Source organism: Pelecanus crispus, chromosome 3 (assembly GCF_030463565.1).
Source record: "Pelecanus crispus isolate bPelCri1 chromosome 3, bPelCri1.pri, whole genome shotgun sequence".
NCBI lineage: Eukaryota > Metazoa > Chordata > Aves > Pelecaniformes > Pelecanidae > Pelecanus > Pelecanus crispus.
This window is the reverse complement of record NC_134645.1, coordinates 90,308,631-90,324,160: the sequence shown is the minus strand read 5'-3', so window position 1 is coordinate 90,324,160 and position 15,530 is coordinate 90,308,631. Positions and strand designations below refer to the sequence as shown.

At 43.7% G+C, this 15,530-nt stretch overlaps 1 protein-coding gene across 1 annotated transcript in view; it reads right to left on the bottom strand.

Moving 5' to 3' along the window:
• The window catches only part of BACH2 (BACH transcriptional regulator 2), a 46,244-nt gene extending 35,881 nt beyond the window's left edge, over positions 1 to 10,363 (bottom strand). Inside the window, exon 1 of the mRNA XM_075708248.1 lies at positions 10,121 to 10,363. Within this exon, the coding sequence (XP_075564363.1) occupies positions 10,121 to 10,363 (243 nt within the window). The remainder of the gene's footprint in view (positions 1 to 10,120) is intronic.
• Positions 10,364 to 15,530: the final 5,167 nt, after the last annotated feature.

Below are 15,530 nucleotides of genomic sequence, written 5' to 3'. Positions count from 1 at the left end.
TACTTGACAGTCTGACCAAAATGCCGGACCACTTCATCAAAAGCATTTTTTCCTGAAACTGAGAACTGTACTGGTAAAGTTTGCATGGACAATTTTTTTTCTTTAAATCTACTCTTTTTACCTTGAAACACTACCACAGACTGCATCCCCACCCATTCTGGGAACATAATGTAAGAGGTATATACACAGACTAGGGAATTTGGTCCTATCTTACAGTAAGTCTGTACACTTCCATTTCTCTAAAGTGTTGTTCTGAAATGATGAGCAGCTGCTGTAGGGGATTGTTACAGAGCACATGCCTTACCAACCCCAAATATATATTCAACTAAATAGCGTTGCTTCAACACCAAAACAAAGGTACCTGGTTTTGGGGGGACCCAAAAACCCACAGCTCGCATCTGCCAAGACTGATTAGCTCTCAGTGGAAGACATCAACTCTTGCTAGGTACCTACCTGCCTACTGTTTGGGATAAATGGGATGTCCAAAAGCTACAATAATACAAGAAAAAGTTTTAAAATCTTGATCTAAGTATCAAGATTTTCTATCTTTTAAATGAAGCCTTTCTTTTTGAACCTGGGTCTGCAACAGCTCTGTCACTTAGGCAAAAACTCCTGAATAAGCATCCTCAAAGTGCCCCAGTCTCCTGGTAACAGACTGGAAGTCTTTGTAGCATTTCACAGACTCTTTCTGATCTGTTCCATGCCTCCAAGTCTACTTTCCTGTTGGATGTGGTAGTCTCACAGCTGTTATTGATGGCAGCGCACAGGACCTCAGGGGTGATGCAGGAAGAGTGGGCAGATGACACAGGGTGGACAGCCTGTCCACCACCCAGGACCAATCGGCCAGATAAGGCAGCGAGTGGCTCCATCCTACACCATGCATCTTGAGAAATGCTGCAACTAGTCTGAAAATCACTCAATGCCTCCTGCATGCTTAAAAGATACAGAGGGAAGACAATGAGACCGAAACTCTGGCTGAGGAGTGATAAGCTGGAAGCTCCACATTCAGATACATGAGCTGCTCTGGGACCAGCAGCTGTGCCAGCTGTGGGTCAGTCTGTTCACCTCTGTGTGAGGTAATGTGAACCAGAGTTTAGAGAGAGGTAAACAGAGCTGAGTGGTTCACACAAGGTGATTTAATCATCACTGATCTGATGCACAGACCTGCGCTGTAATTCCCATCTGATGCATCAGCTTCCACCCCAGCATTCGCAGAGAGGTGATGACAGTATTTCATTTGTTCACAAGAGACCTCAAAAATCTACTGCTGAAGGTTTTATGTTACCATTATTTAACTTCAGAGCTGATACCTCTCAATTCCAGCTGTTTGGTGACACCTTGTTTATATATCAGTTTTACTGAAGGTGCTAGTACCACGATTCTCTGCCATTCTCAGCCCTGCTATGGCTCTTTTAACTGCGGACCCCCCGGCTAGCAGCGGTCCCTGGGTCATGGCAAGAAATTCCTGGTGCCATTTCAATTATGAATTAACCTTCTCTTCTCCACCACGTCTTCTAAAGCCTCCATCACTGGCTCTTATGTGACCCCAAAGATGCATCATGCAAACTTCAAGCAAAAAAAAAAAAACATCCACAAATACAAAACAAAAATTAAAAAAAATAAAAGATTTCAACTACTTCTGTGTGCGGGAAACAGACAGTTACACTTAACCGCACACTTTGACGCCATCCGCTCTTCTAAGGTCAGATGAAGCAAAGTGAAGGACAGAAAGGTTTATTAGCAAATCTGATCTATGTTATCTCAGGATCTTAAATTCCACTCAACTACATCTGTACTGAGCACCAAACTTCTTCAAGGGGTGTCCAAAGCTCGTCCCTCTCCAAGGCCGTTTGTCTTACAGCTATGAAACAATGTGCAGTCATACACATGAGCAGTTTGTTGCTAAAAACACATGCCAAATTTTTCAGTTGATTTTAATCTGGCTTCAAAACAACTGCCAGTGGCTCTCATGATATCTTTCCCCAGCAAATTAAAACACGCTTCCTAGAGATATGCCTGATACTTTATTTCCATTTAAGTCTTTAAACAACCACAGGAGCCTCCTCTCAAGCTCTTTCAGAGAAATTAAATCTCATTTTTAAAACAAACCAAGCCTGGGCTAGACAGATCTGTAGTTTGACCAAGTACAGCTGCTCCTATTTATTTATTTTATTAAAGTAAATAAAGTGCCTAAGGACACAGCTTTTAGTAGTGTTAGACTGCACTGGAACTTGGAGGTGTTTGCTGGGGGTCTCCCATCAAAGTGGGACATGAAAATTCAGCACTGCACAAAGTCCTGGAATAAACCAGCCATTTCTCTCTTCAGAGCTTGCATCAAACATGTAACAGAAAGTGTGTCTACTTGTTCCTCTAAAAAACCCAACAGCCTGCCCGTAAAATTCACAAAGAGCATCTCATTCCCAAATCCTAGTACAATTCAATTGCCTTCTGCTCACTTAAAACCCGTATTTCACTTCCAAATTGAACCATACTTCCTAGCCTTAATGTTTGTTGACTGCTGCAATGCATCATTTGAATACATGCCATATTCCACCCCATAACATGCTCAATTTCACTGGTAGCTGAGAAAAACAGTCAGTCTGACATTATTCACTGGGGAATCTTTGTCAGAAATTGCTGTACAGAGATAAAACCTTATCTTCTTTGGGTCTTGGGAACACTAACGAAACAAAGCTTGGTACTGGGATCAGAAAGTACCTTACAGGTTGTGGTCTCTGATGTGGTGAAGCTGAGTGGTGTCTTATCTGGGCCTTATCTGTCTGTTTATTCAAATGACAAATGCTCAGCCTGTATTTCTGGACTCTTAAAAGAGCAGATTAACTTAGTTTGCTGGCATTAAAGAAATTCAAAGCTTTTTTGGAGGGAGAAAAACCAAAGGTAAGAGAATCAAAGGTGGAGAGGGAGGAGAGGAGGAGATCTTTCAGTCTGCAGGGCCAGAGTGCTCACAGTGTTGAGGCGCAGTCATGGCTCAGCCACCTCTTTTTCATTCATGCCCACATAGATATTTGAATACAGCAAAAAAAACCTGAAATAAAAAAAAACAAACCCAGAACAAAATACACCTCCTGTTACACATGCTTATTGCTTCTGCTCATGCCCTTAGCACGGTCTACTTCTAGGACTTACTCTTAATGGGACATCTTTTACATTTTAGATTATGTTTGTCATGTTTGAGCGAGAAAGTTTCCACGCTGCAAACTGCCTTTTCAATAGTGAGTGCAATCACAGTCAATCAGCCCGATTTAGCACTAGCGGCAGGTACGAGTATAACAAAGGCAACGAAATTGAGTCCACTTATCGCGGTTGTGAATTTCAGCCTGCGCATTCATCTCCATATCCCCTTCAACAGTACATTTTTATATGCTTACTCAAACAACTAAATAAATAGTACAACTACCGCCAAAGGGAGGGTAAAGGAATTATTGCAAGATTTTCTCCCCTTAACATGCATGTATGCATGGCTTTTGTTTTGCTTTTTTAAGCCTGGCTCTCCCCACAACACAACAGAGATGTATTTGATTTTTCTCCACTGGAAAAGATCAGAGAAGAATTATCAATAGCGAGACAGCCCTCATCAGAAAATAATGGAAGTTACACCATGCAGAATGAAAAGTATGTGGCTAGTTTCCTCAGCATACTTGAGGCATGAAAAATCAGGCAGTGCTGGAAGCTTTTGCAGTGAGACAGGGATGGAATTTCATATCACATCTTGATGGTCTCATTTCTCTTTCATCGCTTGCCTGCTAAAAACAAAATACATCGTTTGTACCTTGTGCTGTGCTACATATGCAATGCACATAAAACAATGTGCATTTCTGTCTCGCGGTTTCTCCTGAAGTAGCATCGTGTCATGTAAGACCTCAAAAAGTACCCGAATGCTCAGTTTTACTCTCACTACAGATCCGCAGCCTCCAGTCATCCTTCTGTGTGGTCAGTGTCAGCACTGTGAATCAGCATGAAAAATAACACATGCCCTAAGAGGAATTTAGGAAACCAAAGACCCAACTTCCATCCATACAGACTCACTAAAGCGGCATTGCTGAGGTGATGTTGAAGTGTAAATGAGTTTGAAGTCTGACTTTATTTGAGGCTTGATGGATACAACCTCTTGCCACTACAAAAAGCTCTGTGGATGAAGGGGGTGGTGGCTTTCGGGAAGGCTTTCAGATCACTGCTGCCTCCTGAGCCAAAGCAGAATTAATTCTGGCTGGTGCTGTGAGGAACATCAGTGGCTGATACAGTTATGTAAAAAGAAAACCACATTAATGCTTCCTGTTCTCTAAGAACTAACCTTAGCTACTCCTAATACATCTCTGGGGTGACAAAGAAAAAGGGTCTTTCGTTGTTCCCTACTGCGTAATAACATCCCTCCAGCTGGGAAACAACCTTCCAAGAAGACATTTTCTTCTTGCCCTCTTGCTCATCTTTCCCACATTTATCACCTCTTCCACTCCACGCTCCTGAGCAGAGCACTCCCAGCTCAGTTCCTGCATTCCTTAAAGTTATTATATTCATAGATATACACAGTACACAGAAAGGAAAGAGACGAAGTAAGAGAATATCGTTTATTTCTAGAAAGATAAAAAGGAATAGTAATTGCCTTTAGCCAGCAGGGTATGTAATAGTTGACCTCCTGCGTCCTGCCTTTGATTTTCTCCTCAGTGCAATCATCTTTCGTTGGCTAATTCCCAGCATTTTTCCCTCAGGCTGGCGGGTTGGCATGGATGGTTAGCAGCTGCCAGTATTTCTCCTCCCTGTCAGCTACGAGTCATACTAATGTTAGATGCCTGGCTCAGTCCCACCCAGGGTGCCGCATGCCTTCGCTTTCCAACATACTCAGCTTTTGCCAGCCTTGAATCCGAATCGAGGTCCCGTCCTGCCTTTCTCCTTGCAAAGATTAACCGGGTGAGAGAGTTAATCCACGTCAACCGAAGAACCAGATGACAGATTTCACAGGGCTAGACCTCGTGGGGAAACGGCAGGTTTTGCAGCAGACGTCAAGGAGCAGTAAAGCAGTAAGAACTCAGAGAAATTCAGCCCGTAGTTTGTGCTAACATCTACTTTGAACATCATTCCCTTAATAGCAAAGAGCTGTGCGGATAAACAAACAAAAAAGCTCCCCAAGCACATCCCACCCCCTCTTCCTAAAAGAGATGCTGCTTCCTTTGCCCCTTGGAAGATTAGTAAACCACAGACAACTCAGTTTAATCCTTTTGGAAGGCAACACTTCCAGCAGATAGTTCATTGTGCTAAAAAAAGTCACCAGTAACCACTCTTTGAAACAGATTCAAGAAATTCGAGGGTTACAGGTAAAACTAACCAACCTGCTTGAGAGGCAAGTTGGTTTTGTAATAGAAAGGATAGTATCAGACCAGTGCTAGAGAAAGCTTGGTCTACTACTTCAGGAGACCGATGTTTAACTTCACCAGAGAGAAGGGCATTTGGTGCTCCCACTAGAATGACCAGGTGAAGGTTTCTTCAAACGTACACCCCAAAGTAAAAAAAACACGGAAGCAAGATTGAGAATCTAATTTCTAAGCTGTAGGAATCTAATGCAACTGAGGGGTTTTGTTTGTTGTTGCTGTTTCCGTCTTTTCACCATTTAACTGCAACCTCAGCTTTCAGAGAACCAAGTGAAGAACGCGTTTGCACAGACGATGCTCCTCTGTTCAGCACCTAGCTTTCAGTTTGCCCATATAGACTTGCTGTGCACTTCCATTAGCAAAGCCAGGCAGGTAATAATAGCGAATAAAAAACCTATTCGACGAAGCACTGGCTCCTTCTCAAGTAGAGTAGAGCACCACTACAGCATGAATGACTCAATCATCTACTCGAGAGCTATTACTTGCAGCGATGAAGCAATGTTAATTGGATAATGGCCTGCTGCCAGCTAATATTGGCATGACCTACAATACCCCTGGCTGACAGCCGTGTCTCTCTCTCTATCACACCTTTTTTTGTAATCTGGATGGGAAGTGGAAACCATTAAAAAAGCCTCATAAGTGCCATTTAACTTCTTATCATGAATTAAAAGCTTAATTAAGTGCCTTGTTAAAGGAAGGAAGACCAGTTTTCGTGATTAAATAAAACAAAACAACAGTTAGGGGTATGGAGTGAATGAGTAACTTTACAGCTTAAAACTCAGCTTTTGGAAAATATTAATTTTGGGCTGCATTTAACAGCAGCTGCTAGAGGAAAACTGCACAATTACTGAAAAATGGGTGAAAAGCAGGCAAGGTTCTTGTTTATGGAAAACTGCAAATGAAGAGAAAAACGTAGAAGTTAAGAGCTAACAGGGTCCTGTTTTATTAGGTGTAGGCAGCTGACACACTCCATTCCTCTAACTCTGCTCTGAGGGCTGATACTTCACACACCATGGCCACATCTGAGCCCTTGTTATTACATGGCTGTTTTTCCAAGCACTTATCTACACACTAAAATACGTTGCTTTAACAAAAGGTGTAGTACAAAATCAAATTACCAAGGCTAGTACAAAAGGGGTTATGGAAACTCTTCAATCAGTGCAGAATTAGCTCCGTACTGACTTAGTTTAAGTTGATTAGGAAAAGGTTTGAACTGAGGCACATTAAGTCACGCTTGAACTGACTTGAAATGTCTAACACAATGTTTTGCAGCGGTTTAAAACCCCGTAAGTTCAACTAGTCTCAATTCTGTGTGTGCACAATATCTCCCTACTGAAATGACTGGCATATCATAAAGACTGCTCTCACTTGTAATTGGATATAAACAAGAAATAATGTAAAAAACATCTGTTCACTGTTTAGCTAGACAACAGTTAACAATGTCTGGATGCCAGAGTAACAAACAGACCCCAGCATGGTATGAAGGAAAAAAAAGAGTCTGCAATTCAGACTTCAGAGGCAGATTTACTGCTTTGAATAATCAAAAATAAGTTCTTTTGTTTTGATGTTAAGCTCCCTCACACCAACATTACATGAGTGTAAAAGCTTTATACATAAAGCTTTATCCAGCTCCAACATCAAACCTTTGAGAAATAATAATAATGCTGCCCTTTCTCTACAACTGCATATTTCAGCAGTTTTCAAACCATGCCAGAATTTAAAATGCAATGCTTGTATGGTTGACTTAATATCTTTGTTAATTTAGGAGTGATCGTCACCTTTGGAAAAGTTTTGAACTGTGAAGACTATACTTAAAAACGATTTTTGATCTCTGTTTTTCTACAACAACTTTATGCCAACATAAATTGTCTCTAAGCCTGAAAAAAGTATTGGCTCAGGACATTAACTTTCAAATTTTGTTTGAAAATTTCCTACTGAAGGAACAACCCCCTGCGTGACAGATTAAGTCAGTTTTCACAGATACCTTTAGAAATAACTCATTGGCTGCCAGAGCTCTGCAGACCATGGACTAAAAGCAACAGCCTTGGGAAGAGCCGTTAGCTTGTGAACTGACAAAGACCCTGCAAACTTCTTTTAATGCAATATAACTAAGATTGTTTTCCCCCTGCTCTATCAGCTCTTAAAACCCAGGAGTGTTTCAGTTCCTTTCGTGGGGAGCTCAGACACTGTTCTTTCTTGGAGGCACTTCCCGTATCTACGCACAGGCACCTACCAAAGCACCCGGCATTCTGAAGCAGAGCAACTCCAGAAGCAGAGACGGGCACCTTAACCAAGGAATAACTGAGAAATAACCCAGTGCAGCAGGCAGCTCTCTTCACCCCAAGTGACTAGTATTTGTGAGGAAATTATTTAACTGACCACCTCACATATAGCTGTTCAAATAAAGTAGCCACCGAGCAAATTAGATTCAGTGCTGTTAACAGCAATTAATTTGCACGTGGAAAATATCTGTACAAGTAAGCACTGGTAACTGTAGGTATCTTCTTTTAATAGGCTAAGAGAGTTCTTTTCCAGAATGAGAAAGTTAAAGCCCTGGCTCTCTGCAACTAATAGAAGCACATGGCAAAATAACAGTGGTGGTCTTCGGTGAAGCATGACAATTTCAGAATACTGGGAAAAACCTAAGAAGGAGATTCACTGCTTCTGCAAATCCATGGACTTCACTGGAGCTGTAACAGCAGCCAGTGTAACCCTAAGTCACTAAAACTTTTTGATCTTTGGTTAAGATATATTCTGAAATGTAAAACTCCAGTCCTTCATTTATCCAAAGGGGATTCACTTAAATAGAAATCATTTATGGTTGGACTGGAGGAATTTTTTTTACGTAGCATCCTCATATAAAACACATAGAAAGACAAACCTTTGTGTTTTAAATCTTTAGTGTAATATGAACATAGGACTGGGTCACCACGTGCAGACACATCGTGATCCCTCCACCACCCTGCTCCTCCCACTGGCCTGCAGCTCAGCACCTCACCAGTGCTGTGATTAGAAATTTGCTCATTTCCAATCTACTTTTACTAAACGCCAGTTGAAACCAATTAACGCTTGTGTCAACACTGTCTTTTAGTATTAAAAAGAAACTCCTCCTCTCAGCCGTTTCATCTCCTCTGCCTACACAGAGCATGTGGCAGTTGTCACGCCAGCAGTGTGAACCTGCCATGGTCTTGTCTTCTCCTCCTTTAGGCCAGGCTCCTTCTTCTGAACATCTCAGTGACTCTTGTATATGCTTATTTGAATGTCAGTTATTTTTCTTTATCTAACGGGACCTGAATCATACCTGGAGGTCTCACCAAAGCTTTGCAGAAGAGCGCTGATACTCTCCTGCTTCTTTGTACCTGTGCACCCCTGGGCATGTTTTGTCACCTCTCTGCTCCCACCCTTGCTTTGAGGTACAAAAGCTATGCGACACTGACTGAGACTCGATTCTTCCACTGGAAATTATTAGTGGACACTGCAGAATCATAGTGCGCATCCTAGTGTGTCCTCTGCGTTATCTCTAACTCCTATGCAAAATGTCTGGGTTGAAATTTCTTCATGAGTAATACTCAGTGTCAAGACTCATGAAGTCACCCCCGGTGACCTACTTCTTCTAATGCTCTCCAACTTGTGCCGTGACAACATCACACCGCCACTGAAGTCTCTGGAGAGCTAAACCAGTGGGGGAAAAATGGTGTGTGACACTTCAGGACCTGTCATCATTTAAAAAAACACTGTGCTTCTTCATGGGTGTTAAGCAAATGATGGTGAAAAACCCTCTGTATGCCAGAGTACCTTCCCACCAAGTGACTGCTGTCCCGCGCCCTGGGTACATCGCCACCCTTCTCGTGACACCCATCCCAGCCAGAGATGCCGGGCAGGCAGTGCCGAGGCGGTGGGTGATGGCAGCCCTGGCCAGCAGGCACACGTCTACCCTCTGTGGGCAGCAAAGCCACCGGTGTGCCCTACGGTAGCTGTGCTGTCACGGCTCTATGGCTGTGAGGAAATTACAGTGGGGGTGGAAGCCAGCCAGTGAGATCTTGTGGTAAAATAAAGTAAACTTTCCAGTGATGTATGTATTTTCTACGTCCCTTGGCTTCCTGCTGTGGGAGCCATGCCGCATGAGAAAAACCCTGCTTTTTGGCAGACCGTGTTCATGGTTTCTCAGTGGAAAACACGCGGCCTGAAGCAGTTAAATCCCAAACTTGTCATGAGGGGAGGCAAGAGGAAGCAAGGCTGAATGAGGTGCAGGAGAAGGGAAAGAGGAAGACAAGGATATGAGCTGCCGGACAAGGGCAGACAGCAATGATACTCCCAACAACATGACAGCTCAAATGCTTTTTAGCAATAACTTGCCATCTAGCAGCCAAATCACCCCTTTCAAATTTCCTGTCTGGAAGAGCAGAAGAATATCAACGTCCTGATAATGCCCTGAACAAGGCTACGGTAATTAAGCGTTTGGGTACGACTCCCTTGGCAGCAGCAAGCTGAAGCATCTTAAAGCTTTGCTGCCGCAACCGTTAGGAGTTACCGCCGATGAGGAACGGTGGAGTGAACATCCTTCAGCGATTCACAACCCACCCAACACAAAAACCACATCCAGAGCTGTGTCGAAGTAGGCACCCACACCCGCGCTGCGCTCCCCTTGGCCACCTTAGTGGACCGCAGAGGTTTTCCTCGCTGCGTGGGATGGAGGGGGCTCGCGTTTATGGTGGGGACATGGCGACATACTGTACCTCTTCCGGCAGGCTGACCACCAGGTCATTTTCCGTCTGCCCTACCAAGGCCTGCAAGAAGTACTCGCTGCAGGCAGCCAGCACAGCCCGGTGGGCGCGGAACTCCTTCCCCTCCACGATCAGCGTCACGTCACAGAGAATGTCCTGCTTCCGCTGGTCATTTAAGCAGAGGAGAATATTGGTACAGTGCACCGTTGACTCATACACATACATGGGGGAGTCAGTCTTCTCATCCACAGACATGCCGTTCACACCCTGCAAGGGAGAAGGGAGGAAGAAAACACAAACAAGGTGGTGAGGAGCAATGCAGCTGCTGGGTGAATGCAGCGTGGCGGGATGCTGCCTGATTTCTGGATACCCCGGGACCATGGCCAAGCAGTCCATTAATTCTTAAATCTGAGCAAGTTGCTCGGGAAAGGTATGGGTAAGGGCGTTCGTTGCCACTGGCTTTCACTCCAACGTGCTTCGATTACCTAACTCCCCCTTGACTTCCCCCCTTAAAACAAAAGTAGAGTTTAGATGGACTGCAAAGTGCTTTCCTTCAACCACCTATTACGCATCTATGATTTTCAATTCAGTAGAGGCAATAACATGGGGACATGGGAAATTTTAGAAGATTTCAGCAAAAAAAGCAAGAGTGACTGTTGGGTCTTCTAATAGTGAAAAAAGGACTTTGTGCTTGCTTCTGTTATTTTCAGCTTAAGGGAAAAAACCCTCAAAACCCCAGCCTATTCTCCAGTGGACAGGCAGCGCTGTGTGTTTACACTGATGACCTCCACTCAAGTGAAAGGCAAGGTGGAACTGTATCCAACAAAGACAAGCCACTAACTACAGCGGCCTCATCTCTCAATCAGAATTAGAGCTATTTTAAGTCTTCAGAGGGAGAGAGAGACATTTAGTGGCCTAGTAGAAATCCATTTCCAGGTATGGCTAAAGCAATAAAACTTCACCAGCAGTTTAATGTCATTTACAGAAGAGATGTTTCTGAATTCCAGACCCACAGACGCAAGAAAATCCCCCAACCCATGTAGAGGTCCAGCCCTGGGTGGCAGGGCAGCATGTGGGTGCTGGGGCCCCCTCCTGACGGCAGAGCAGAGGTTGGAAGGATGTGAGACACCTGTTACAAGTGTCTGAGCCAGGAAGTTCCCTGCCTGCTGTTCCACAATTTCTGCAGCCAGCATTGCCTTTGAACACGGGAAATGGACTTGTGGTGGTGGTGGCGTGTCAGATTCCCTCAACACCCAACACTGCATGACCCCCCTTTGGACTTGGACATACTAAAGTAATTCTTCTCTTACCCAAAACTTTCTGCCCAGCACCAGACTGAATCTTCTTTGCATTACTTTCCCATTTCAATTTCTCTGAGTAGAAAACTGTAAAAGCCTGTGCTGTGTCTGAACACACTATGCACCCCAAAACAAACCGAACACACTTGTTTTCAGGATTACATGGGAAAAGAGATCATTTGTATGCATCCTATCTGCCGCCAAAAGGAAAGTCGTGCAAACACACAAACTTCAAGTATTTTAAGGGATTTTTTTTCCAAACAACAACTGCCTTCTGAGAGATAAGATTCAGAAGCATACAGGGCTAAGGGCGACAGACGGGGGTATTTTGGTATAATTCTGCTGCACTGCAAATAGCTGACCACTGCAGAAAGTGGAAGCAAAATTGCTCCTCTGCTACTTTTTAACATGGTTCTTTGCAGCGTTTTCCTTTGCTAGTACGATATACAGGTACACATGTAGACACAACATGACTTCAAACTATTTCTCTTGCCATGTGTTCAAGCCAGGGTACCATTTTCCTACAGTGTCATTCGAAAGTTACTAATAATCTAGACAAAAATGGACTAAAAAAAGAGGACCTGCTTGTTACTTGTACAAGTAAGTACTTGTAAGTATTTACGAGACTTCTCAAAAATAACTCCATCTTCCCACCTTTACAGGAGTATTTTTAAGCTAGTGGCTATGATGACTCTTTCTACAAAATAGGTGTTTTTGACAACATTACGAACTATAATATTACTGGAATTCTTAATGGGATGCTTACAGCTTCTCTTTTACTGGTATTTTCAGTATTTACTGCTGACTCATTTTTTTTTTTCTCACTTCTGAGTAGCCAGCTGAAATGCCTACACGAACAGAAAAAACCCAACCAACCAACCAACCAACCAACCAACCCAGTACCCATTAGCCCTTCACTGACTTCGTATCTAGAGAGAAGATACAAACCTGCTTATTGATCTGCACACAGGTAAGCGAGGGAGACACAGTGGATTTTCTTATGCTACCAGCTGGATTTCTTTATCAGGAGAAAATTCCTTTTTTTTTTTTTCCTCACAAATTGAGGCTAACAAGAAGAATTGACAGCAATCATTTTATCGGCACTACGGTAAGGTAAAAGAGAAAATGATACTTAGCTCATCCCACTCATAGCTTTCTGTGTAACTGAACTCTGATGCTAACGATAGTGTTATAATGATGTTCTAAGTGGTCACTCTTGCGTGCTATGAAATGCAAGAGTTTACAAGAACAATCTAGTGGGAAAACCTGAGAGTTGCAAATGACAATGCAAAGGCAAAAGAGTTCATTCTTTTCTTCTTTTTTTCCAGGCATGTCTTATGCTTGTAAAGTCTCAGATGATGAAAAAATGTACAAGAAACCTGAAACCTGGCAGGTAATGAACAGAGCATCAATTATATTTTCAGTGCCTTTTTTTAAAAAAACAAAACCCACTGTTTGCCTGAAATTGCAATCCTTTTTTACAGTAATAGTGCAATTTGTGTGAATCAAACCCTGAATTACTTGGTTACTAATTAGTAATTTCCCACTTTTTAACTACAGCTCTCATCAAGTGTATTTTTTAAAAAAATTCATTGCATGCCCTGTGAAGTGCTGAAATACCACGGTGTATTTCCCTGCTGGCGAGCGAGCCTGCCTTCTATGCTAGGAAACCTGACTGATGCAGTGCTGAGATGCTGGGGCTGCAAATCGCGCCCTCCGCTCCAGTGGACCCCTAGCTATGCTTCTGGGAAGGACCTCCACCCAGCTGCTTATATCACCATGCTTTCCCAAGGCTCCAGCAGTCTTTAGCTACTGTTGTGACTCCAGGGGCTTCCCGAAAGCGGATCCATGCCATGCCCCTTCCCGCAGCCGCTGAGAGCCCGTGTGGATGCCCTGGCCGGCAGCTGCAATCTCAGCCCGACATAGACTTCCCCTGGCCATGCCCCTGGCTGCTCCAGGAAGCACCCCGAGCCCTGCATTGTGCACAGGGAAGCTGGGGCTGGGCTATGGCTCAGGACCACCTATTTATCAGCTTTTAATGTTTCAACACAAGTGATTTACGGTCTTCCCTTTTCCACAATCTGCCATCGACTGAATGACCTCCAAGCATGAGGTGTTTCCTCTCCGAGAGGGCTTTATCCTGCAGGACGGGAGCAAGATGGTGAAACCCTGCGCTGGGAAGTGTATTGTTCATTTTCACGGGGAAAGGGTTTAAAGTGCAAAGAGAAAAGGTCACCGCAGGGCTTTGGCATGTAGTAGCAAGAAAATTAGCAGAATTCAATGTTTATTTTTTTTCCTCTCCTCAGAAGAGAAAAGCAGGGATCGGGTAACTCTGAACTCTGAGGCAAGCCGGGCTGGAAGTCTTTTATACAGTGTTAATTCAAACCGCATAATTTTTTGCTGAATTCAGTATTATGCTGAGTTTGCAGAACCTTCTTCATGGAAATCATTGTTACACACTTGGTATTTCTTCAAACCGATGAGAGAATGTCTTAGCAAGCCTTTCTCCAGCTCAAAAGAACATGCTGTGCATTTGTTTGCATATAGGTCACCATACTGCCAGAAAAAGCCTCTTTGAAACAAAAGTTTCCAGAAACTGGCATGAACTATTGTGGGTAAGGAAAGCACCATTGAAACCTCACCAAAAAAAGTTGCTGGTAAAGGCCAGCAACTGCAGTGAAGCGAACTGGAACGTTGCTTACACGGTCCTTCCACAGCAATGGGTGGGAGATGGCACTGAGCCCTTCTGAATCGGCAGCATGGAGGAGGCATGTGGAACCTCAGGAGACCAAAAAAATTGCTCACCGAACATCCAAATCACTTGGGTTTGCAGCACGTCATCTCTACTGGCTGGCACTTCCCCAAAACTCTCCAGGAACTCATGAACACACTGCCTGAGCTGCTACCAAAAATACACTACCTATCACAAAAAACTAGCTCCTGCCTCACAAGACTAGAGGGCAGGCAGTGTGGTGTCTGTTTTTAAAGGGAAACATTAGGGGAGAGAAAATCTTATCAAGACAGACCAGAAAGTCCTGCACCAGAACTGGGCTAATTACATGAAAAGGCAAATCTCGATTGTGGCAGAGCTACGGAGCACTTAACCAGGCAAATTATCATCGTGACAAAGCAGCATGGCTTCTGCAAGGGGAAGTCATGTCTCTGATGGGCTCTATTAGAATTCCTGAAGTGTGTCAAATTAGCAGTGAGGAACACTGGTACGTGTAATTAGTGTTGACTTTCAGAAATCCTTTGACAAAACCTTTACAAAAGGCTGCTAGAGAAGCTCAGTTGTCATAAGGTGAGAAGTTGCATCAGACTGGAAATCACTTAGGCTAAACTGTATTCAACAGAGGAGGGATGCAGGGGCAATTTTCAGCAGTTTAACAGTGAAATCCCTCCAGAAATGAAACAGCAGCAGTACCGGCGGCTCACATCTGCCTATGGCCACACCATGCAACATGCCTGAGCTTGGCTGATCTCTGAAGCTAAAGCAGGGTTGGGCACACTTAGTACTTGGATGGGAGACGGCCTGGGTGTACCGGGGTCCTAACAGCAGCCTGCCACTACCTACAGTGACGTCATTGAGAAGATGGAGCCAGACAATGGGAACAATTTGAAACAACAGAGGTTTAGACTGGGCATAAGGAAAAACTGAGGAACAGGTTACCCAGAGAGGTTGTGCTATCTCCGCCCTTGGAGGTTTTCAAGACCAGACTGGATATAGCGCTGAGCAACCTGCTCTGATCTCAGAGCTGACCTGCTCTGAGCAGGAGGTTATACTAGGAACCTCCTGAGGTCCTTTCCAGTATGAATTATCTGATGATCCTATATCGATTAATGACCACAGACCATGACAGGGAGACTAAAATTGATAAAATTAGTTCAAATGTCAAAGGTAATAGGGCTTGTTCGGAATTTCAAAAAGACTTAATATAAAAAAGAATTAGACACTAACAAGGCAACACACTAAATCCAGGGCACTCTATTATACGTAAGGGGCAATTAGAGGAAAAAAAAAAAATCAGAACGGTTGAGGTTGGAGAGGAACTCTAGATATTGTCTAGTCCAGCCTCCCTGCTCCATGTGCGGTTGGGTTTCGAATCTCTTCAAAGACGGAGAGC